This window comes from Alexandromys fortis, unplaced genomic scaffold (assembly GCF_014885135.2).
Source record: "Alexandromys fortis isolate MF-2015 unplaced genomic scaffold, M_Fortis_MF-2015_v1.1 scaffold_237, whole genome shotgun sequence".
Taxonomy (NCBI): Eukaryota; Metazoa; Chordata; class Mammalia; order Rodentia; family Cricetidae; genus Alexandromys; species Alexandromys fortis.
The window spans coordinates 635,126-659,849 of NW_026068137.1; the positions used below are offsets into that span (position 1 = coordinate 635,126).

The 24,724-nt window shown below is 44.3% G+C and overlaps 2 protein-coding genes across 3 annotated transcripts; one reads left to right on the plus strand and one right to left on the minus strand.

Annotated features, from left to right (window-relative positions):
* The first annotated feature begins 34 nt into the window (after positions 1-34).
* Acp1 (acid phosphatase 1) lies at positions 35-13,849 on the plus strand. 2 transcript variants are annotated; one of them, XM_050126532.1, is made up of 6 exons: positions 35-172; positions 5,725-5,798; positions 5,884-5,997; positions 11,389-11,450; positions 12,637-12,742; positions 12,878-13,849. In XM_050126532.1, exons 1-6 carry the CDS (start codon positions 130-132, stop codon positions 12,953-12,955), a joined length of 477 nt encoding a protein of 158 aa, XP_049982489.1. In that variant the 5' UTR covers positions 35-129; the 3' UTR covers positions 12,956-13,849. The 2 variants fall into 2 exon arrangements, with proteins under 2 accessions (XP_049982489.1, XP_049982488.1); XM_050126531.1 differs by lacking the exon at positions 5,884-5,997 and adding an exon at positions 6,036-6,149.
* Positions 13,850-14,088: 239 nt separating this feature from the next.
* Positions 14,089-24,697, minus strand: Alkal2 (ALK and LTK ligand 2). Its single transcript, XM_050126533.1, has 5 exons — positions 23,874-24,697; positions 21,913-21,966; positions 21,750-21,830; positions 18,815-18,880; positions 14,089-15,637 (listed from the first exon to the last, which is right to left on the minus strand). The coding sequence occupies exons 1-4, from the start codon at positions 24,124-24,126 to the stop codon at positions 18,816-18,818; spliced, it is 453 nt and encodes a 150-aa protein (XP_049982490.1). The 5' UTR covers positions 24,127-24,697; the 3' UTR covers positions 14,089-15,637; position 18,815.
* Between the last annotated feature and the right edge of the window lie 27 nt (positions 24,698-24,724).

Genomic DNA, 24,724 nt, shown 5'->3' on the forward strand with positions numbered 1-24,724 from the left:
TCCCTGGCCCCGCCTCCGGAGGCGCGCCGACGTCGGGCGCGGACTGCGCAGGTTTACCAGCAGAATCCTTGCGGCGCGCATGCGCTACGTCCTTACGCCGTCTCTGGGCGCCAGGGTCTGCACGGGAAGATGGCAGAGGTTGGGTCCAAGTCGGTGTTGTTCGTGTGTCTCGGTAAGAGCGCGCCGACTCGACAGTTTTCTTCTTTGGGACCCTGAGGTGCTGCCTGGTGTCAAGTTCTGAACGATCACTCTGGGTGGAGGGAAGCCGAGGCCGGAGGCCGTGGCTGGGCCTGCGCCTAAGAGCACATTCATTTGCCTGATTTTTTTCCACCCCCATCCCCCACCTTCCAGTGCTCCTCTGAACCTCAGATCGGTGCAGTTGTGCCCCATATTATGCCCCTGCTCTCCTTCCTGCCCTTCCCAAGCCCATGTTACCCTCCCAGATGCTCTTCCTCCACTAACCTTGGTCCTGATCCTGCCTCTTCCAAGCTCCTCTCACTTGGCTCCTCCTCCCTGAAGTCTGTGTCTTCCTTCGGTCCCTTGCTCAGTAAGTTACTTTTCTTATCTCGGTGATATTTAACCAAAACAATTTAAGGGAGACCAGGTCCGTTTTGTCTCCGTTTGATTCCGAGCTTGCGGTGAGGCAGAGCAGTGTGGTCGCCAGGTGGGCAGAGCCTGAGTTAGAGACTACTCCACGTGGACTGGACGTGGAGGGGGAAAGGAGGACGAACCGTAGCCCCGAGAGCACCCAGTGATGTACTTTCTTCTGCTGGGCCCCACGTTACTTTCCATCGCTCCCCTGTAGTTCCATCATACTGTGGTTATGACCTACTGAGAGCTGTGTTCTCTCAGCAGTCAAGGTAACTATGAAGATCGGTGGAGATAAATCGTCATCTCTGCCCTTCCCTTCCCTCACGCTCTTATCCGTCACCTAACTTGTCACCTAACTTCTCCAAACCCTCTCAATTGCCAACTGCTCCGGGTGGCTTTATCTCTCTAGTGTGACTCTCTAAGCTGGCCCCTGCTATGTTGATGGCCGGAGTTTTTGGTTCCCTTTATTGAAGGTGATTCTCGGCTTCAGGAAGAACATTCTCACAGGAGTGTCCCAAGCAGGTTTGCTTGGTGTCATCCTTGGGTCGCAGTTGCTTTGCTTCTCAGCCGGTGGTCTGTCTGTTCTTTAGGTCTCTCAGAAACCTTGGTGTCCAATCCCTGGGGCAATCACTCACTTCTGCTACATGAAAATAAAGTGGTTTTTTTTTTTTAAATAATCTTTCAAATACCTTCCAACTCAGAATTTTCATTCTCAGAATTTCCACGCTGATTTTTCTTTCCATAATACATGATTACTTCTTTTTCCAGAGTTCTTACCTTATGGCCTCCACCCTAAGGAGAAAGGCCTATGTTGCCAACAGTCCAGTTATTGAGGTCTTTGACCCTTTGCTTTTCCTACAGAGTAGCACGCCTCATCTTTAAGATAGAAGTAGGCCAAGACTTTTCCTGTCTACCTCTGTCTTTGTCACCCACCTGTGGGGACTACCTTACGAAACTGTTACTGACCTGCTCTGAAGGTGGTTCCTGTGCCTCGATGGTGTGGTTTTGCTTGGAAAGCCTCGTGTTTTATAAAGTCAAAATCAAAGACTCCTGCCTTTTCTTCCCTAGACACTAGTCCCTTCCTTTTACCTCCTGTAGAGATATTTTATCCTACATATTTCATTTTTATTTGACAGCCTGTAGAGTTCCTAGCAGGAGTTATCTTTTTTTTTTTTTTTTTTTTTGAATAACAGCTTATTCTTCCATTTTTAGTACAGTGTAGTGTGTGGTATTTGCAAGGTATCTGTACTAGGTAATTTCTTTGAACAGGAAAAAGTACAGTTTGGCCCCTGTTGTTGATAGTGGGCATTAAAGTTTTTATTGAAGGCTGGTTTCTTTCAGTATCTATTAGTATTCCATTGCTCTGTTTCTGCTTATTATAGTTGACGATCTTGGCATATTGCACACATGACTTTTAAAAGGAAGTACATGCTTGTACATGTTTGTCTGTAGTATAGTTCAGCATTTTGTTTTTGCCACTGGGGATGTATCCAGTGGTCCACACTGCAAGGGAAGCCTCAGCCTCCTTTCTGAAGCCTGTATTCTGTCAACTATGATCATCAAGGCCTTTGTTCAGCTGGTGTGAAGTGTTCAGTAAATGCAGAAGCAGAGTGGGGACAGGGTGTAGTTTGTCATCAGGACTCACCTGACAGTGACCAGTGAGCAGAGACCTGAAGGTGGCCAGGAGGCCTGTCTGTTCTGGCCCATCAGACAGAACATGTGATTTTCAGGTGAGAGCTGTGGCCAGCGGAATCATGATACCTAGATTTGGAGGCCAGGCAGCCTTTCTCAGCCAAGATCTCTTTGCCCATGGGGACCAAGCTTAGATCCTTCTAAGTACACGGAGAGAAGTGAGGTCTTTAGATCAGGCGTCTGCATGCTCTGTAAGGAGCCGGAGTGGATCCTTAAGCTTTGTGTGGTGAACAGTCGCATAGCCATAGATGGCCCCTAAGCAATCAAGCTTGTTATGTTCATTAGATTTTGTTCACGGACTTGATACAATTTTCACATATCACAAGATCTGCATTTGTATTTTTTTAAATGACTTAAAACTAAAAACTTCGTTAACCGTGTGGACTATTTGCGAAAATGGTAGGCAATGAACTGTCATTTCTGGGCCCCTATTTGGAGTGCAGATTATGGGAGACTGTGGGGTTCCTCAGAGTGAGATAAGCCATGGGAGGCTCAGAACAGACCTGGGGAGGGGTATAGTTTATTCATCTGCTGTGTGGAGATAAGACTGCAGGAGATCCTGGGTGAAGCAGGGATGCCCTTAGTCAGGTGGGAATTGCTAGTCCAGGAAAATTTGAGGGTGGTCCAAACGCATTGTACCCAGAGCCCATGACTAGAGCGCAGAGAAAACTGCTGTGTTTGAGATGCAAACTTTCATTCCTTCAGAACCTTTCTTTGGGCTCCTTGAAGACGAGGTGGCAATGTACAGAATCATCAGGAGTTTGTCAGGGCTGGGGCTGCTGGTTAAGAAGAACTTCTTGTTTTATCAAGATTATAGTAGGAGGGCTGGAGAGATGGCTCAGCGGTTAAGAGCATTGCCTGCTCTTCCAAAGGTCCTGAGTTCAATTCCCAGCAACCACATGGTGGCTCACAACCATCTGTAATGAAGTCTGGTGCCCTCTTCTGGCCTGCAGACATACACACACAGACAGAACATTGTATACATAATAAATAAATATAAAAAAAAATTAAAAAAAAAGATTATAGTAGGAGCTTTTGCTTCTTAAACTGGTCAAGATTGGACAAAAACACAAGGGCTCAGCTCCAGCCACTATGGTTGGAAGAGACCTAAGGAAATGTTTAAGTTCCAGAACTTATAAAAGGTAAACTCTGAGACTTTGTGTTTTTCTTATACCCAGTGTACTGGCTTTTAGTGTATATATGTATATTTTTGTGTATTCATTTTTGATGGGATCAGAGATCTAACATAGGATCTTGTATATGCTAGGCAACATCTCAACTGTGTATCTTTTAATAGCATTAATTTTAATAACACAAATTGGGAAGCTACAGGCAAGTTATTAGCATTGGGAGTTGCGTTTATTGATCTTATAGGGTGTATGATTTGTAGTCTCTGTAGAAGTAGGATACTTTTCATCCATACTTACATATCTTATTTTAAGTAATAGCATCGGAAATATGAGTGAATATACTAAAATGATGAAATGGCTCAGATTTTTGCATTGTAGAAAAACAAACTGTTACTTCGCAGTTAATGTCATTTTTTTATACAGAGATGGAGACATCTTGCATTTTATCTTTACATGCTGAGATATTATACATCAGCTAGTTCTAAAGTTTCAAAATAATAGGGGTCCATCACTATTGGCTATAAAAAGTATATTTCATTTGTATTTTAATAAATAAAGTTTGCCTGAAGAACAGAGAGTAAAATAGCCACATTGATCAGCCATACAGATCAGGCAGTAGTGGCACACACCTTTAATCTAATTAGTAGTCACACACGTTTCCATAGTAACCGGGTGGTTGTGGTACTCGCCTTTAATCCCAGCACTAGAGAGGAATAGAAGAGGGGTTCTGAGGATTCCTAGGGGCAGGATCGCCATTTTTGGACTGAGGTAGAGGTCAGAGGCAGTGACTGGCTGCCTTGCTTTTCTGGTCTTCAATATCTGTCTCTGGGTTTGTATTAATTGTGTCACACCTGGATATGTGGTGATGTGCTTAAAGCCTTTTCGTGGGGAAACAGTACTGAGGGAGAGCTTTATGAGAAAAAACAGGGCTAGGGAGATCTTAGCTGGAGGGACCAGGGTTTCATTCCAGAAACCTATGTTTAAATAAAAGAAAAACAAAACAAAAAATTGTACATGGTAACATACTTTTATAACCCCATACTGGATAGGCAGAGCCTGTTGGGTCTCTGATCCTCTTGGCCAGCAAACCTCTGCTACTAAGGTTGCTCTAAATCAATAAGAAACCCTGTTGACTCAGGAAGGAGGAGTGGATGGGAAGGGAGGTACACGGGAAAGGAGGTGGGGGAGTGGAAGGAGAGGAGGGAGGGGCAACTAAAATAAATGAATAGGGGCTGGAGAGATGGCTCAGTGGTTAAGAGCATTGCCTGCTCTTCCAAAGGTCCTGAGTTCAATTCCCGGCAACCACATGGTGGCTCACAACCATCTGTAATGAGGTCTGGTGCCCTCTTCTGGCCTGCAGACATGCACACAGACAGAATATTGTATACGTAATAAATAAAATAAATATTTAAAAAAATAAATAAAATAAAATAAATGAATAAAAAAAGTTAATTAGATAAATAAAAGAAATAAACTATGTCTCAGAAAATGAAGTGGACAACTTCTGGGGAACACCTGACAACCCCCATCATCTGTACTCACCTGCACACTTGCCCGAGCACCCAAACATATACAGAAAAAAATCAAACGAATTAGAATGTAAAAAGGAAAACCTTCCCAAGCAGGACTATGGAGAAAGAGTGAGATGCAGACAAACCTCATTGGGCTCCTGCGGGTCCCCCTGCATGTGTCTCATTAGGAAGAGGGGCTCTGGCCAGTCACAACTCTCCGTCCTCAGACTTTGTCATATAGTTATACACACTAACGTTAACAGATGGGAAATGGGTCAGTTCTGTCAGACTCTGGCCCTTCAGAAAGTTTCCATGTCAAATAAAATTAATTAAGTCTGCATCTTTTCCTCTTATAAGCCTGCCTTACTAGAGTGGTCTGGGCTGATGAAAGGGAGGGTGAGGGAATGTAGGAATCCCACTTGCCTTAGACTATTTCCCTTTGGCGTTTTCATGGAATCTCACTGAGTGTCTCTGCTTCCATCCTGAGCTTTTCTGAACTTCCCACATTGTGGGGAAGAAACTATATCTTTAACAGCTCTCTATCCGGGGGCCTACCATAGTGCTACATAGTACTACATAGCTGGATCAACTCTATCTGCGAGCCTACCATAGTGCTACATAGTACTACATAGCTTGATCAACTGTTCTGCCAGGGAATGCTGTACTCTTTCCCAACCTCAAATGCAGCTACTGGGCATCCACGTTGGGAGTCGTTCACCCGTTCTGTAGGCCCAGTATTGATATCTACCTTTCTGCCACAACTAACAACCCCTGTATGTCTTCTCCCTCTTTTTTTCAAGGTAACATTTGCCGGTCACCCATTGCAGAAGCAGTTTTCAGGAAACTGGTAACTGATGAGAATGTTTCAGCTAATGTGAGTACTATCCAGTAGCATATGGCGGCCAGGCTGGACCCTTCTGGGCGGCCAGGTGCCAGAGCATCCTTTTTCTCTCCTGCAGTGGAGGATAGACAGTGCGGCTACATCCACCTATGAAGTGGGGAACCCCCCTGACTATCGTGGGCAGAACTGCATGAGAAAACATGGCATCCCCATGAATCACACTGCACGGCAGGTACCGTACTGGAACTTGACGTATGTTTTGTGTTACAGTGGGCCATTGACAGCAGCGCTGTTTCCGACTGGAACGTGGGCCGGCCCCCAGACCCAAGAGCTGTCAGCTGCCTAAGAAATCATGGCATTAGCACAGCCCATAAGGCAAGACAGGTAGAAAAGATCTTGTTTAATTTCTACTAAGTAGAATCTGTAACTTGAGAGACTGACCACCCTATGTGTTACTGGATATATTTGGTTGGGCTGAACTAGCTTGCTACCTGTGTAGTTCTGAAAGGTCAGTGACCTTTGGTAACTTGTTAAAGTACAAATAAATGGCAGAAAATACAGTAAGGTAATGTTGACCCTGAGCCAGACCTGAGTTGGGGTCTTTATTCTGTTACCTTGTGCAAACTTCCCTAGAGATCCTTTCTGCTTATGTTACCAGTTTATTGGTACAGCAGGTACACTGTATGTACACACACACACACACACATCTTTTCTGCTTTGAAGTACCTTAAAAATATAGGAGAACTCTGGTGTTGTTATGAACACTTAATAGTTGTCTTGAAGTCTATGAAAATAACAAGTTCTTCAGTTACAGATGAAGAGCTGATGGCTGTATTTCTGTGAGTTCTTCATTTAAATCAGGTAGTGCATTGGCCCTTCTTAGTGCAGTTCTCATCAGGCAGAGAGTGGAAGACCTTGTATCATTTGTTCACTTGAAGCACTTTAGGCTCTTGCATACAGGCCAGTCTGCCCGTCTAGGGAATGTGGCCGGTCAAAACCGTAAGACATGCTGCCTCTTCATACTCTCTCAGTAGGTCACAAAAGCAAATGGAATAGTTTAAATTCATAAATTAAAATTAAGGCAAAGACAGATGCTCCCTTGAGGGCAGTTTTAATAATTAGCTATAAGTAGGATTTCCATGGAATCTTTCTGTGTTTTTCTTTTCACTTCATTTTTAAGAAAAAGTTCTCAACCATTGTTGTCGACTTTTAGTTCCAAAACGTTAGTAAAGACTGTTTTGTAGGTCAGTACCACATTTTTCGTTTATGCTTATAGGTTCTTTACTAGTCGCTGTGCTTTATGTAAATAAATGACTATTCTAGCACAGTTCTTAAAGTTTTAGTTCTCTAAACTGTCAGCCTCAATTTACTGGATGGCATCTTGTTAGGATGCTAGTTCTTTCTAGCTAGTGGTAACGTCTTGGGTTGCATGGCGAGCTGTGGAGAACTGCCCTGTTCAAGCACTGCTTTCCTTAGTGTGTTCACGGACTGAACATGACGTTGAGGTTACGTGCCTGCTTCTTCCCTCTCATACAGAGGTCACCCCAAAGTTTCCTTCTGCTTTTTAACCCTGTAGGAAGTGATACATTTGCATTTCCTTTTGTCCCCTCAGGGTGTTACTCTGTACCGTGACAAGCCTCACTTCAGGGAGTCCTGATTTAGCTTCCCCAGTGCAGGGATTGCACCATATCCCTGGCACAGAGGTGGAGTCCACGCGTTTTACAGTATCTTCTCCGTGCTGCCGCTGAGTGTAACAGCAGTGAGTCCTGGTCGGTGTTAGGCGCTTTCTTGTTCTGCCTGTCCTCCCTCTGCTGGGCATGTGGAGCTTCTTTGTGGGACTGCCATGGGCAGCGCCACAGGGGTCTGGTGGGTTTGTACCTAGTCTCTGTCCTGTTACCTCAATACACTGGGAACGCTTTCTCATCTTTACAAGTTTATAAAAAAAATGACAGTATCTCTACTTAGAAAAATTTATCTGATCAATTGTTTTTGCTGTTCCTTTGGTTTGAAATTACCCATCTTCTTTCTGGCTGCTTGTTTTTCTTCTGGTCTAGAGTTAAGCAGCTTTGCTGTGGGGAGACCAAAGTATGATTTTTTGAATTGTGACTTGATTTTTTTTTAAATTTTGGGAAATGGCAGTCTGTTGTTTTACCATATTTTTCTTTTTTCTAAGAGACAACTTCTTTTATGTACATTAAACATAAAATCTTTATGTTCTTTTCTCTGGTTTCTATTCTGTTACTTTGTTTGGGTTATGAGATTCCCTGCTAACTTGTTTTCTGCTTTAAGCATTTTGCTATTTCCAAAATCCATAGAAGTATTTATGGAGTTGTTGGTGTCTGTCATTTTATTAGCGGCTGTTTTAAGTTTTACTTGATCTTTTCTGGTGAAACTTAGCTTCTTACAGTTTTTGGACATCATCCTGTTACTATTATTTTATAATTTATTCTTGCTAATTTCATCTGCGCATAATGTATTTGCCCCTGTTCACTTATCTATTTTCCTATTATCTCCTTCTCACGTCTTTAAATTCTTCCTTCCCAACATTCTTCCCTCCTGCGTGTGTGTGTGTGTGTGTGTGTGTGTGTGTGCGTGCATGCGTGCGTGTTCATCCCACTGAGTTTAATTAGGGTTGTCTTTGTGCCTGTGGTATGGGGTTATTTACTAGATAGTGGGTAGCTTACCATTGACTGCACCACTTAAGAAAAATGACCTCCTCAGCTAGGGGTCAGGCCTCATGTGCTCCTCCCCCATCCTTGCCAGGGCCTTGATGGGCTCTATACTGTGCAGTAGCGAAAGCTGCCATGAACTCACAATGTTGTGAACATACTGTCAGTTTCTGAGCATGCTCTCTTTTTACCATTTTTGGAATATTGAGAATTGAGTACCTTAGGTATGCATGCCTGTATGTAAATGGTCTGCCACTGAGATGCATCCCCAGCATTGTTGACTTTTTAGTTTGATGGTCTCACTGTAGAGCCAGGGCTGCCCATGATCACGATCTTCCTGCTTCCCCAGTCACAAACAAGCCGCTGAAATCACAGGCTTGTCTGGGCCCAGCAGGTCTGTTTTCTGCTCTCTGCTGTGGCACCCTTGCAGGTGGTGTAAACAGTCGTAGCGCCTTTGTTGTCAGGATGCAGGGAGATGAGTGTCTCAGTCCATTGGAAGCTCCTTCTGCTGGGCCTGAGGTGTGGCGTGGACAGCACCCTCTGGGGTGGGACAGCTCGGAGCATTGAATGTTGGTCTTTTCTTTACTGAGTCCACACACCTTCTCATTGGCCTGCTGAGTTTTCTTTCTGCCCTGGTACTGGAGGACTTGGTCAGGCCACAGGGACAGCCTCTACTAGCTCTCATTTTCTGGCCCTGCTCTTCTGAGGCTGTCCCCGGCTTCTTCTCCATTTTCCCAGACTGACATCCAGGCAGTTGGGGCCCTGCTTTTCCACGGTGGCTTCTGCCCGAGTCTCCACTCTCACAGCGTCTTCTGGGCATTGACGGCACTGACATCTCCGCCCTGGTTGTTGTGCAAGCTTCCTTAGTTGTGCTTTTGTATCAGCTATATTCACCGTAGTCCACAGGTCCTTTGGAAACACTCCTCAACTGCACATAACTTTACCTTGGATGGCGTAACCTAATAGAACCCAGTGCAGAAGCTGATGAGAGAGTCTGCCTGATGCAGTCCCTGGACTGAAAACTAAGATGCCTGTGGGCTAGGGCGATGTCTTCCTCAGCATCCGTGCTAGGCAGATCATAACTCTAGCTCTGGGGAGCAGATGCCTTCTAGTTTCTATTAGCACCTGCACACAGGTGCTTACCTCCACATAGACAGACAGACAGACACACACACACATACACACAAATAAACAAATTGAAAACAAATCTTAAGAAAAAAAGTCATAGTTCTGGCTTTTTAATGTTTTAAAAAATACTTATTTTTGTTTTATGTGTTTTCTGAGTGTTTTGCCTGAAAGTTTGTGTACCCCATTTGTGTAGTGCTTGCAGAGGCTAGAGGAGGGTGTCAGAGGCATTGAAACTTGAAGGACACAGTGGTTGTTGGGAACTGAACCTGGGCCCCTGCAATAGCAACAAGTGCTTTTCACCACCAAGCTATTTCTCTAGTCCTGGATTTGTATTTTTTAACTAAGAAAAAAAATTTTGTTTTACTTTTACCAATAATAAAACCCCTATAAATGGGTTGTTTGCAAAAATAATTTTGTTTTACTTTTAACAATGATAAAACCCCTGTAAATGGGCTGTCTGGATATGGGCTTGAATGCCTTGAGAGTTAAAGAACTCTTGGACTAATGACTTGAGAGTTAAAAAGCCCTTGGGAGAGCTCTGGGTAGGGTCCAGTCAGTGCTCTCTGGGACCAGCAGGTAAGGTCCATGCATGGGAACTCACCTGGAGGTGATGTGTCATCTGTGGCTGTGTTCCCGCCACGCTGCTGTAGTGAGCCAGGTCTTCTTAGGAACAAGCTCATGACCTTGAGGAAGAATCTTATTCAGTGTGGGTTTTCTAATTCTGTTTGGTAATGGGGTTGGTGTCAGATGCCATGTCCTGTGTAAGTGCATGCGGAAATGCTTTACTGGGCATTCTTCCTGAGATGAGGTTCTAGCTGCTCTTCTTCCTCCGTTATTTTAAAATCCAAACATCTAGTGTAGTTTCACACCATAAATTGTTAAGCGTTAACCATTTTTTAAAGGACAAATTAATTGCAGTAAGTTCAAAATTAATACTAAGGTTTCTCATAACTTGAAAAAATAACATTTTATATAATAGTATTTGCTTAATATTTTTGAAATAAGTTGTAGTCTTGGGGATATTAAAATAATACAGCCCTTTGTAATTATTTAAATGCTATGCTAAAAGTTAATAGAAGTATATACTAAAAGCTAAAACTTTCTATTTTTAATAGAGTAACATGCAGGTGACCATTTTATTATTGTTTGGCTATAGTCATTGTTCCTTTTACTTAGGTGCTTTCCAGATAGTCAAAATCTAGAAGATAAATTTCTTCAACTATATTTAAGAGAACTTAAATGTCTTAAACATTATGGTGGCAGAAAAAAAGTACATCTGATGAAGTCCTAGAGGGATTCCTTACATGTTAAGTCATGGATTCTTGTCCCTGGTGGAGCTGCTACCCTCTGAAAACCAGTTCCTCTCTCTTCTGAGGCCTGTATCTCCTCTCCCTGGCTTGGTGTTCAGGAGACTCTTTATTGTCCTTCATGGATGATGGATGCCCACTAGAGCCTGGGATGTGTTACCGAGGCCCCAGACAGTCAGAGGAGTGACAGACAGAGCAGTGGAGGCGATTGCAGGAAGTCGCTTCCGTGTGTCCACAGAATTCCATTTCTTTACTGAGGGACCAGTCAACTTTATGTTCACACTTCATATTTTCTAATTATTTCAAAGAACCTTCTACAAAATTATTTTTCAATACAGATTTGGAAATACAATGATTATATTTAAGCTTAAAAATATCCTAAATTGCTTATTTTGTTAAATTTTTAGCTAATGACTGAACATGTAATTTAGTTCATGAGTTAACATGTAATTACATGTTTTTTCCCCAATTACTGTTTTGTATGTATGTAATCACTGTGTTTTGGCTTCTTAATTGTAGATTACAAAAGAAGACTTTGCCACATTCGATTATATACTATGTATGGATGAAAGCAATCTGAGGTAATCATACATATATTTGGTTTTTTGAGGCAGGGGTTCTCTGTGTAGCCCTGTCTGTTTTGGAACTCACAGCCACCTCTGTCTCCTGCAGCCTGGGATTAAAGGTGAGCGCCACCACGCTTGCCCGTTTTACAAGGCAATCATATGTTAAACAGTGTTTCTGTCTTCCTTCCATTCGTATCATAGGCCCAGCAAGTCGTACAAAACGACTTTCTGTTGTCTTACAGTTTTTAATGTACAAGGTTGATTGTAATTTACAGAATTTTCCAGAAAGCCAAGGATATCAGAGGGTGGGGTGTGTTTGTCTCAGAGATCTGTTTACAAATAAAGAGAAAATCCAGCTACTGCCATGAACGAGCGTGGAGGCCAGCTGGTTTGGGGCTAGAGGTAGAGGTGGTGCATTGATTTGCGCTGATTCTGTTAGCTGCTGGAACAGATGCGGAGTATCTTGTATCTTATTTCCTGTGAGTACAGCGCTCTAGAGTAACTATGAGAAGACAGACTTCACTGGGTTTGTAATTTTCGTTAATTAACACTGATGGGCTAAGGTGGTAAGTAGCAGTGGCTGCTCTGTACTGCTGATGTGGCCTGCAGGGCCACACCCCTCATTAGTAAATTCCCTTTATTGCCCAGAAGAAGTCAAGGAACGCAGGACTTAGGGTACTCCCCTATGTTTCACGAGACAGGTGGGTGGGCATAGAAGGGCCTAAAACCATAGCTGCCGGCGCCATGCCTTCCACTGGACTGTTTGTTCCAGCCATAGCTGCACCTGGCTCATTCACCTGCCTCGCACTCAGCCCTACTTGCTCCTTTCTTCATTTGACCTGAACGTAGTTTATACTGCATGCTGTCCCTTTGTCTTGGAATGCGGTATACATTGTTTTGTTTTTTGAGTTCTTTCCTGGCATTTTATGTGTCTGAAATGGTATCATTTTTATTGTATCAAAATACATTTCAAAATCAAAAGAAAAGCTAATAATTGTGTGACTTAAAGATGCCCATTTGGGACTGAGTCAGTGTCCTGGCGTCAGCCGCAGGAGCCCACAGGCCTGCAGAGTGCTCGGTTTCATTTCTCATCAGGTTGCACTGATGTATCTTGATAGGACATTTCATAAACCCGAGCAGATGTCCCTGTTTAACTTAAAACCATAGATCAGAAATCTAAGTTCATGTTTCGATTTTACAGAGATTTGAATAGAAAAAGTAATCAAGTTAAAAACTGCAAAGCTAAAATTGAGCTACTTGGGAGCTATGATCCACAGAAACAACTCATTATTGAAGATCCCTATTATGTAAGTACATTTCAGGTTTGGGGCCACTGTTCCGAAGGGCAGGATGTATTCTGTAGTATTAAATGACAGGTTTGGGTCTTCTGAGGACAGTGTTATCATAAACCATTGTTGGTTATTCTTTTTCTGTCCTTGCAGGGCAATGACTCTGACTTCGAAGTGGTGTACCAGCAATGCCTCAGGTGCTGCAAGGCTTTCCTGGAGAAGACTCACTAGGTGGTCCTGCCACCACCATTGAGCAGCTCACTCACCAGAGCCATGCCCAAGGGTGATGCCAGTCCTTAGCCCCGTGCCCCACCTGTCTCTTCAGCTGACTTTACTGTTTATCTTTAAAACATCTGTAGGTCGAAATTAGGTGTATGTTCAGAAAGGTAAAAATATTTGAGTAAGACAGTGTGAGGTGTGGCTAAGTATTCTTAGACTAATTGAACCTTTCCTCTTACCTTGTCCCAATTAGAAAATAGTGGAACAAGGAAATACACAGAACAAACTAGAGCCCAATAAAGTAAAAATGACCTACAAGGTCTGGGTCGGCCTCTGAGCCCAGCCAGCCTGGGTGGTCTGGTCTTACTAAAGTGTGCGCATGGCCAGCACCCAGTGGTGCCATTCGCTTGCCTTATACCTCTCTATCCTAGACTCTTGTGACAGTAATTCCATCCATATCAGCCTTCCACTTAACACTGGAAGATTTAAACTCAGACACACTGAAGACAAACTGGATGTGGTGGTACAGGCCTGCACTCCCAGCAGGCCGACCTGGGCTGTGCTCTGAAGATGGGAGCAACAGATGTAGGAAATTAGCAGTGTTACTCTTACTTGGTTTCTGTCCAGTGTTTTGTTGTCCTGTTTGAGCCACTTTGCCTCTTAATGCAAAGGGGGTGTGTGCTTAAATAGTGGTCTGTCTGTAGTGTACCTCCATCAGCGCTGGAGAGAGTTACCGGCAAGCATAGGTCATTCTAGTGCACTGCAGGACGGTGACCTCAGATTCATGGCTGTATATCGGAAAAGAATGGGAGGTAAACTGGGAAGTTAACAAATACACCTGAAGTAGAGATCTGGTGTCTGCCTGCTGTTTTTATTGACAAATGAAAAAAGTATATTTAAAATGTTGCCTCCATGTGCCTTTTTATTTGGTCTGATGTTAAGTTTAGGTACTTGTTCTCAATATTAGAAAGTAAAGTAATGGAAAATATAAGCACATTGCTGTGACACTTGGTGATGTATGCTCAGTTAAGAGATTCCAAGAACTATCCTTACCTGTGGGCCTTCTGGCATCCTGAGTAGGTGTAATTGTCTGTTGTAGCCTGATGTAGCTGGTTTACCTCTCGTCACCTCCAATCCTGGAGAATTTCTTTTTTTTTCTTTTTTTTTTTTTTTGTTTTGTTTTGTTTTGTTTTGTTTTTTCGAGACAGGGTTTCTCTGTGGCTTTGGAGCCTGCCCTGGAACTAGCTCTGTAGACCAGGCTGGTCTCGAACTCACGGAGATCCACCTGCCTCTGCCTCCCGAGTGCTGGGATTAAAGTGAGAAAAGATGTCCCAATATTTGAAAGGACACAGAGACCTGGATATCTGCTGGGTTATCTGCTGGGCCATACCCTACCCTCTCAAAGGAGGAAGATGAAACAGTTGACCCTCTAGAAGACAGCAACTATCCCAATACCCTTGTCTCAGACAGAGCTCGTGATGTCCTTGCAGAGACAAACACTTCACTAATTACCTTTGGTCATAGTTTTCATGAAGTTAAAAACTAGGAAGGCGAACGACAAGTAGCCACAATAAGGAAGTAGATGAAGTCACGATCCATCCATCCTAGTCTGGTAGTTGTTTCAGGATCTTATATTTCTCTTTTGTGTTATAAAATCCTGTTGTTTTCTTGAATTTTTACATGTCTATCTCAGATGTGGATCCTTGGAATGTGGTATTCTGTGGCTACTTGGTCCCACACAGCACCGTGTGTTTATAAGAGCTCTTTTACAGAGAAACTTATTTTTCTAAATTAAGTCAAATTAATTTTATTTAAAATATAGCCATTAAAATTTGGAACTGTTGTTAGGGTTCTTAGTTTGACATTCTCTTACAATCATGTAGGAGGTCATGAATATGAATTACTTGGGGTGTTTATTGATGACTAAGTGAGACCAAGGAATCAGGAGTCTGTCATTTAGTACTAGTGGCACCTCTGCATACATATATATGTTTGTGTGTATACATACTGAACAATAACATTGTTATAGAAGAGTCACTCTGATACATACATCTGTATGTGTATATACATACTGAACAATAACAGTTACAGAAGAGTCACTCTGAAGACTGTTCATTATACCAAACACTGGATTTATTTCCTTGTACTTATTCACAGTATTTACACATTGTACAATACCTGGAATGTACTTTTACAGAGGACAGATGGGACTGGCCTGGGCATATCCACAGACTGATATGCCACTCTTCAAAACAAGTGAGGTTTTTTTGGTTTTCATTAAAATTTTTCATGCAGTTCCAAACTCTAGTTTGGGAGTTTAATTGTAGAAGTAATACAAAATGTCAAATCATACTGTATACTCTATGAAAATACAGTTTAATGTTCTGCCTATGTTTCTAAAGAAATACTTGAGGCTCCACCTAATCTTTAAATGGAAATACCTCCTTTTATAGCATGTAACATCAAATGTGGAGTGTTCTCTGTTCTTACAGTCTAAGAGTGGCAAATCTCACTGACAGATACACTGATTTGCTGAATGTGTATTTGTAAACTGTGAGCGACATAGAAAATGCAAAGGAATTATGGAAGAATGCAAAAATAAATCTCTGTCCACAGGAAATGGGCATGAAGATGTTCTGTTCTCTGTTGGTTTCCAAGGCACTTTTCAAGGTTCCCGGGGTTGCTCCTCTGCAGCTGAAAACAATGACATGTGATTTCACACAGCCATTCACTCCTTACTGCCAACCCCAGAGGACCAGTGAGTCCAGCAATAGAACCCATTCATAAAGGAGTCTGCGTTTCTCTGTTCAGAGTCTAGGTCCTTCCCCTATTCCCACCTGGGAAACAGCGTAATTCTTTAGTTACCACATGTTTGCTGCCTAAGGGTGAAAGCCACCATGCACATGGGTGAAGAAATACTTGCTCACATTAACTGCAGTTCTTGGTCTTATGTGTATGATAGAGTTTCTTGGCTATTCAGCCAACAGATGTGCAGTGTGTCACTTCCAGGAAGGAGTTTGCTTGCCTGACACCCATTTGTTCAAAAACTAAGGCCACTATCCCTTCAAAGCCCTTTCTAGCACCCTTTGTTAAAATACCTGTTTGAGTTCTAAAGGAAAGGTTACATCAAGGTTACTAGGCCATATTCAGGTTGAACTAGGTACTTAGGTGCTTCGTACTCAAGTCTATACTTTAAAAAGTATCCCAGAGTTCAGGCTTTTCATTTAACTGACCTGTAGATTCAACAATAGGTGTACGTCTGACTCAGAATATGCTTTCTCTGCTCTGAGGGCAGTTACTGAGTTTCCCAAGGAAACCTCTTGAATTTGAGCATTGCTTGTCTTCTAGGACTTGTAAAACCTGCCCCTAAGTCTTTTGGCAAGGGCAGGGACAGGAATCTAGACCAGTCGTCTTGAAGAAAGAAGATGGGAACTGGACTGAGCAGAAGGCTGGTGTGGCCACTGTGAACCAGTGTGCTCAGTTTTCTCTGTTGTGAGATATGATGCTTGTTCCGGCCCTGAGGGTGTGCTAAGTAAGGGACAGCTACCTCCGTTTACACTGGTGACCACTAGATACAGGTTTGCTATCAATTTAAACCCTTCTGATTTCATAGAGTTTAATCTTGAAAAAATAAAACTTTTAAACTTGTTGGTAGAGATAGTAGTGTTCTGAACTGCTCCCCTCACCCCCGCATTTTGGACAAACTGAACCTTACTCATTTTGGACAAGTGACTGTTGAAGAAGGCGGCCTATGGCGCAAATGTTTGTGAACGTAGATCTTCCTACCCTGTACTGTGTTGCAATATCCTCTCAAGTTCCTGCTGGATAACACAACCCATGTAGCAGAGGGCATTGTGTGATTACTGCGCTGCCCCATGCCATGTCTTCGGCATGCCTTGCCCTTTCCTGGCTGTTTTCTGTAATCTGTATCAGGGCAATCACGGATGTGCTGTGGATTCCTGGCAGACAGATCAGGTAGAGCAGGCGCATGAGTGCAGTGGACTGATGGCGGTTTGGCTTTTTGAGGAAACTGAATCCTATGCAGGAGCAGTCAGCCCTCAGGATGCTAGGTGGTACCAAAGGCAAGGAAGTTCTCAGTGGATAGGAGGACATTCTCTGCATGCTCCTGAGTAAATGGAAATACTTGCCAAAGGACATAATGGAGCTGACATTTTTATCTCCCCAGCACAACTATACATGTGTGTCATGTATGTTTGTATGTATGTATATATATGTGTGTATGTATGTATATGTCTGTGTGCTGTAAATGCAGTGGTTAAACAAATTGAAAATGTTGGAAAGAAGGCATATACTTCTGAGCTTTGAGTGGCGTAAACACACTTGTTTTGTCCAAGAAGAGTCAGTGTGCCTGTGCAGCTCCCACTGTTTCTCTTCACTATTAGTAGAGAGCCTCTTATTTTTAGTGGTTCTTGGTCCTGATATATCAACCCAGATTGTGAGGATTGGTGCCAACACTGTGGGGCTGCTGTGTCCTGGCCCTGCTGACCCAGCCAGGTTTAACTCTGTGCATGATGCTGCTGTTGTACTGAGCATGTCTGTATAGAAAAGACAGCTGTTCTCATTCATTCTCATGAGACAAAACTAGAACAGCTACTAAAATAAATGCAGCATCCACTTGTTATTTGTATTTTCTGAACAGCAGGCATGGTTTCTGGAAACAGCCATTTGCATTCAGGAAGTAGGTCTTACTTGTGGTGTGAATCCCCACATAATAATACCCGACACACTCATGACACAAAAATACAGAACTGGTTAAACTAAAGTTATGTCAGTCTTGGAAGAATGAGTACTGTAGAATCTGTGTTGGGAAGTAGAGCCATTTCCCCCTATACATTGTTAGCAACACAGATGAGAGCATCCAGAGGCCAGTGTACAGTTACAACCTCATACTGCATTTACATTGCTTCCACCGGGCATTAGGGGTGAGCACTCATGGAAACATTTATGTTAGCTATATTAGTTTTTTGCTATAATAAGACTCCAAGCCTTCACCAGGTACATAACATTTATGTGACTGTAGTTAGTAACAAATAGTATAGTCTAACTTAAAATTTGCATTACTTTACCAAGGTGCAAAAAGAATGCACATTTGACACGTTTTGTGTGTTTGTATGTGTTATATGCATATGTGTATGCAGATGCTCATGTATGCACACAGAAGCCAGGGAAGGATTTTGAGTGTCCTGTCATGTAACACAATACCTTAGTCCTTTAAGTCGGGGCCTCTCACTCAGACTGGTGCTAAGGTGACCCTCCTGTCTGATCACTGGGGTTACAGGTGTCTGTTGCCACGTCTGGCATTTGACATGGCTACAGGGATTTGAACTCGGGGTCACATGCAAGTGCTCTTCCTCTGAGAGCTATGCCCCACCCGCACGCTTCAGTGTTTGAATGTGGTGTTTCTATGGGCTGACATGCAGTGTAATGCCGGGCAGCAGGGAACCACAGTCCTAGCCTGCCACATTCTTATGTTGCTTGTTAAATAAATTATGAAGGGGCGTCTGTGTTCATAAATGTCAGTGAATTAGTACAGTCTATAAGTCAACAGCAATGGGTGGAAACGTGTCCTGATTTAAACTGTAGTAATCAGTCAGCTATGTGCTATGTAAGAGCCAGTAACAATGTCCACTGTAGATAGCCAGCAGGGGGAGCCTTCTACTCATGGCCAACGTTTTGAGATAAATTGGTTGTCTCTTGCTCAGAGCCAGGCTACTGTAGTGAAAGAATGCTTGAGTCTGTGTGTGTGTGTGTGTGTGTGTGTGTGTGTGTGTGTGTGTGTGTGTGTTATGACTGACATGGGATTCTGACACTTGTTGTGTGGTCACTTCGATTGTCTGTCTGGGAGCTTACCTTATCTCTCCATGCACATGGGACTGACAGCCAGCCGTGTAAGCAGCCTGGCACATCTTTTATAGTCTGCAGTGAAAACAAACCATGGACTCTTGTCAGTTTCCTGCACAACATTAAAATTAAGCATAGGCTGACTTTTTGCAAGTATATAAAGTGTTCTAACCACCATTTTTTAAAAAATATTCTGAAGTCCCTAGAAGCAATAGAGGTTGTTACTTGAAATGCGAGCTCTAAGTTGCTTACTTACTTCAGGGGGAAATTGGCATTACAAGCAGAAATCAGATAAGGGCTGCAGAGACGACAGACACAGCATCCTCGGAAGTGTGGCTGACAGATTCACGGAAATGCCCCTAGTGTTGCTTCTAGTGAGATAGGCTCTTAACATGCCTTTGTGTGGACTCTCTTTCAGACTGCATGCAGACAAAGTCTCCACCTGAGATGAGGCTTACAGACTTTTGCCATGATATTAAAAAGAAAGAGGGTCAAAAGGAGCAAGGCAGACTGGATCCAGTTAGGAGGCTATGCGAGAAACAGAGGCAGGAGGATAAGAAGTTCAATACTAGCCTGGGCTATGGAATGAATTTGAGGCCACCTTGAGCAACTTAACAAGAACAATGTCCCAAAAAAGTAAAAAAATAAGAGATGGAGGTGGGTATAGCTCACTGTTAAGTGCCTGAGGGAGGCTCTAGACTCAATTATCAATGATGAAGAAAAAGATGAATAAAAAAATTAAAAGCAGGTTTTCAAGCATAGGCTGGAAAAGAAAAGTAATATTTCGAGCAAAGCCTGGTGATCACAGTTGCTCCCTGTGACCCCACAGTTCATTCTTCTGCGCCGTCAAAACCATAGAGGGAGTTCAATTCCCACAGCTCTAGCAGAGTCTCCCCAGGACAAAGTTCTGTGAAAAGCTTCAGTAATTTATGGTTTGCTAAAGTTTATTTCTCAGAATTAGCAAAACTCCTCCAAAGGGGAGGCATTCATCCTCGACGGAGAACTGAATGGGTGACAAATATTCACACGGTCCCCACAAGTCAGCTTCTACATGTGTGTTAGGCTCAGAGAGGGAAAACAGCCTAACCTGCTCATGATTGGTCACCTAGACTTGTGCTTTATTGCACCTCCACAGTTTTTGGAATGTAGTTTTCCTGAATAGATTCTGTACCAGGGTGGAGTGGATTGTGAGCTCAGGAGTGAGCTAACTAACAAACTGTACACGCTTCCATTTGTAATCTGTTCAGAGACTCCAGTGTTCCCATCTCACTCAGTCCAAGTCCCCAGCAATGCTCCTCCACCAGTGACGGACATGGAAAGCAGAGCACATTGTGCTTATCGGGAATAAGAGAGCTTCGGTTCTTCCCTCCACCAAGTTCTTCTGGCTGCCCAGGAAGGCTGGGTTCTATGGTCCATAACAACTCTAGCACCCCAGGACTTCTGCGAGTTTCTCCTAAAGTATCCTAGAAGAGTTATCATTCTTTTCTTTAGGGGAAGAGACATGGGCATAACTAATTGTCTTAAAGCACAAATGTGTCATCATTCCACTTCTGGGGACACAGCTTAAGCTGTGACCTGAGTCATTCTGTGTTATCACCCAAGGATGCAACAATGTGGAGCATGACACCATGGGAGAAACCTGAAGAGAATTTGCAGGGTGGAGCATGAGGCTTGAGCCTGGACTTTTGATATCTCCAGGACAAGCAATTTAAATTCTGTCTCCTAATCTCTAAGTGAATGGGATGGAATGCTAGGTCATGCTCAAATTTAGAATCTAGAATCATGTTATTGTATTGTATGATACATTTATTACAAACTTATTCACACTTAAACAATAAAAAAGAGTTCGTGGCTCCAAGAAGCAAGGTAGTAATTCTCAAACAGAAGATAGCTTCATTGCACAAGGAAGCAGGGGAGATAAGGATGCAAGGGGGTCCACACGGCATGTTCACATGAAAAACCAGCTTCTACAGGAAGCATGTTTGCTCACCTTGGGCTACAGGCCAGGCCTGATCATGTCTGGAACATGCTAGTAAGACCGCTTTGCTGGGTCAAGACCCACAGATATGATGCCATGAACCTACCTAGCAATGTCCCTCATACAGAAGCAGTCTGTAAATGACGGGCATCATTTTTTTCAGAGAAGCTCTGCTGCCTAAACAGAGAGATTCCTACTCCATGTCTGTGTCAGGCAGGGAAGGCTACTTCAGTCTCTAGCCTCTCTCAAAGCAGCCAGGCAGATCCTGGTGTGTCTGGATGGCTACCCCCCCCCCCCCGTGAAAATCATCTCATTTTTTTTAAAAAATGGTTTTATGAAGAGTGCAAGGAGTCATTTTGGGGAAGTGAAATATACTGCAGCAGATAAACAGATGAATCATGTTGAAAATGAAAAGAAATGGAAAAGGCAGACATATGAGAAATGGGCCAATGGATGAGCCCTGTGTCTCTGAGCTGAAGGGGGGACAGCCAGAAGAGCAGCCTTTGGAAGAGCAAATCAAATTCTTAAGTGATGAGGGTTTTATTACTAATGGAAAGAAAACAGCACTGGTCAGAGCAGTGGGGATGGTCAAACTATGTTTGACGGGAAAACTGCAGGCCAACCAGACTGTTTTATACCCCAACACTCTGACCACCGGTAGACACCTGAGCATCTCTCACCTAGCCTGTGTGGTGTCCAGTAAACTAGAATATGGATTCTGTGCCAGAATTCAGAACACAATGAGAATGTGAGTGAAAGGAAGGGTTTGGACGGGCTATCACGGGGTAAATACTTTCCAGTGGTACTGGTTGTTGCAGAGTTGAAACCATCTGCTCCAATGTCTAGGCACCCTGCCCCAATCCAGTCAGGCAGGGACACGCAGGCCCCCCGCGCCTGTCAAAAGGCAGAGCTGCTGCCCTGCAAAGGAAGAGTGGAGCGCCATTTGCCTGCTGGATGCTCACTTACATGCAGGGATGGTGCAGTCTCGCGTGTTGTGGTAAAGTCTGTGAAAGTGCTTGCTGCACTTCGGACTGAAATAAAGAGGACCTGGAACACAGAGGAAGAAAGTCACGAAGACTCAGGGCAAAAAAAGGAGCAGGGAGGGCAGAGGAGCGAAGGGAACACACACCTGTGAGATGTTTCAGAAACTTGTCCTTCATCCTTAGATCTCGAGGAACAATCTCTACGAGGGGTGAGAAATCGTATTACTCGAACAAAGCACCTACTAAGTGTGATGCTAAGTAAGCAGGGGGGGAAGCTTTTGAGAATGGCATCATCCACACTACAGTGCCCTGGATAAAACAGGAGAACACTGGCTAGCTGCACATCCTACCATGTGGATGCTTAGATCAGGACATGATTTTTGTCAAGCAGTATTAACTACTCATAAAGCTCCAACATTACCAGTCTGTTCTCCCTGGATATGACAAGAATCACAGGCCCTAAAATTATAGGATTGGAAAAAAAAATGATTTTGGATAGGTTCCAACGGATGAATCACTTGTATGCAACTTTAAAGAACTTTGAAATCAAATTCCACAGAATTTAAAAATTCTAGAAACAAGCCTGAACCTTTAAAACAAAACAAAATTTATGTTATTGAACACTAGACATTATAGGTAATTTTTTAATGGTCAAATTTCTTTACAATTATCTGATAGTGAGGCTGGTATGAACATCTGGAAATGTACATCACCTTGGTTTATAAGGCAATGAAGGGCCCCTAAGGAAAGGGTTTTTTTACACGCCAATTCATTGTCCTTGGCACCTGGTCCCCAGCGATGGTTCCCTGTTTGTTTGCCCCCCCCCCCCAGTTTGGCTATTCTTTTTGCTTTGTTTTCAGACTCTGAAACCATTTTCTAAGTCTCTAACCCACATGAGGCCAATAACTTCTCTATGATTGTGTAATGTCACGTTTTATTTTACCAGAAATATTGTTCTCCTCTTTCCTAATAGCTGAAGGGAGACCCTGACACCGAGTCCTTCTTGAGGGAGGTGGAGACTACTCCCTAAGGCCTTTCTTCATGTACTCCTTCCTTGAGTCAGTTCACACAAAAGTGACCCCATCATATTTGACCTAATTGTGTCATGAAAGCATTAAAAGCTTGCATGCTTCCCTGAGAAGTTCCCATGGGCCACTCTGGGAAGCGCTCCACCAGGGAAGGTCTGGCCATTTTCCCTCTGCTGGAGATGATGGGCTGGAAAGAGCAGAGTGTCCTGAACTGGGCACCAGCACATTTTAGCAGGGGATTGGGATTGTTATTGGAGAGGCTCTCACACACGCTCTTGTTTCTGCCAGTTTCTTTTTTCTTGAGAAACAATCAAAACAAAACACACACAAAAAAGTCCCTCAGTTAAAAAAAAAATTAAATTGATTCATCTTTAAAACTGTGTTTCTAAAAAATAATTCTGTTTAAGGAAATATTAATACAACGTGTCTTTCGGATATGGAAGGTAGCCTTTTCGTCCACACTGCCAAGACCCACTCTTTGCTCCTCAGTTCACATTGTGGTTAGAACTCTTCCAGGACCCACACTGACAGGACCTCCCTCTTTCTTTTTTCTTCCGGTCTACACTGCTGGACTCTCAGGCATCCTTGGTTTCTCAGGTCCATCTTGCCAAGACTCTCTTTCGCTCAGACTCTGTCTATCAGGTCTGCGTTGCCAGGACCTCATCCCTTCAAGTCCCCTTGCTCCACCTTGTTCAATCACTCTCTACCAAAGCACTCAGCCGTCACCCACTCTGCCCTCTCTGGTCTATACTGCTAAGATACTCACTTTCTCTTTCTTGTAATCTCCACTGCCTGTATCCTCATCCACTCCCGCACCCCACTGATCCATATGGTCACAGCTCAATCTCACTAACTTTCTGTCCCTTGTGGTCTAACCTGGTCCTCAGACGCACAGGGTTGGGGCTCCCTTTTCCACACTCTTTCTATCCTCATAGATCTACACTGCCAGACACTCACCACTTTCTGCCTTTCAAATCTACGATGCCAGAACCCTCCCTTACTTTATTTCATATTATGGTCTACACTGCTGAGCTCTCACCCACTCTGCGTCCTTCATGTCTACACTGAGGAACACTCACCCACTCTCTGCTCCTCTGGGTCTGCCCCATAATCCGTAGCCTCCCTGCGGCCCAGGGCAAAGTCGGTCTCGCCAAGGAGCTGCAGCCTCTTGTTGTCTCCAGTGTGGAATTTCTTCAGCTCCTGGACCAGCTCAACAAGCAACCTCAGCAGTGTCTGCCGGTCTGCAGGCCCCCTGGGCTGCGCGCGTCCCGGGTCCCCCAACATGCTCAGCAGCAACAGCACAAGGAGCAGCGGGCGCCCTGACACGCTCATGGCCCCGGTGGCCTGCGTTGCGGGTCTTGGGACCCGCCGCCCCACCAGCCGGAGTCCAAGTTTCCCGCACGCGGAGTCCGCGCGGAGACCGCGCCGCCGCACAACTTTCTTTCACCGCGGGAACCGCGCGCGGGGGCTTGGACACTTCTCCAAGATCGGAGGCCACAGGTGCAGCCCGGGATCGGGTCTGGAGCTGCGGAGCAGGAGGGCCACCCTGGACTGGAGAGGCAAGGGCACCTGCCAGCTGTGGGTGCCGCACTGCCCTCGGGCACCTGCGCCGATACAGTGGGTCCCACGTTGCCCTCGGGCACCCGAGCCCACCCCGTAGGTTCCACGCCTGCTGCGCTCCTCGGTCCCCCCAGTTCCGACACTACTTCAGGAGCTCCAGCTCCACTTGTCCAGCGCAGGGACACAGGACGCACGGCTCCTACGGGGACAGCGCAGACCCTGCTGCTCCGAGTCCCGCTGTCCTCGGGCGCTTCTTATCCCCGCGACCGCCGACGTCAGGCGGGTCCCCCGGGTTCCGAGCGCCGCTTTAATTAGAACCACGGAGCGCTGCTCCGGGGCGCGGATATTCGTCAGGCCCCTCCGCCTCTCG

Excerpts from the sequence above, each read along its gene's own strand:
- Alkal2 (XM_050126533.1), bottom strand. The coding sequence starts at position 24,126 with ATGAGCGTGTCAGGGCGCCCGCTGCTCCTTGTGCTGTTGCTGCTGAGC. Across the intron at positions 21,831-21,912 it reads GTTTCTGAAACATCTCACAG|GTCCTCTTTATTTCAGTCCG; the intron begins GTGTGTGTTCCC and ends TCTGTGTTCCAG. Across the intron at positions 18,881-21,749 it reads AGACTGCACCATCCCTGCAT|ACTATAAAAGATGTGCCAGG; the intron begins GTAAGTGAGCAT and ends TTTTCACTGCAG.
- Acp1 (XM_050126532.1), top strand. The coding sequence starts at position 130 with ATGGCAGAGGTTGGGTCCAAGTCGGTGTTGTTCGTGTGTCTCG. Across the intron at positions 5,799-5,883 it reads ATGAGAATGTTTCAGCTAAT|TGGAGGATAGACAGTGCGGC; the intron begins GTGAGTACTATC and ends TCTCTCCTGCAG. Across the intron at positions 11,451-12,636 it reads ATGGATGAAAGCAATCTGAG|AGATTTGAATAGAAAAAGTA; the intron begins GTAATCATACAT and ends TCGATTTTACAG.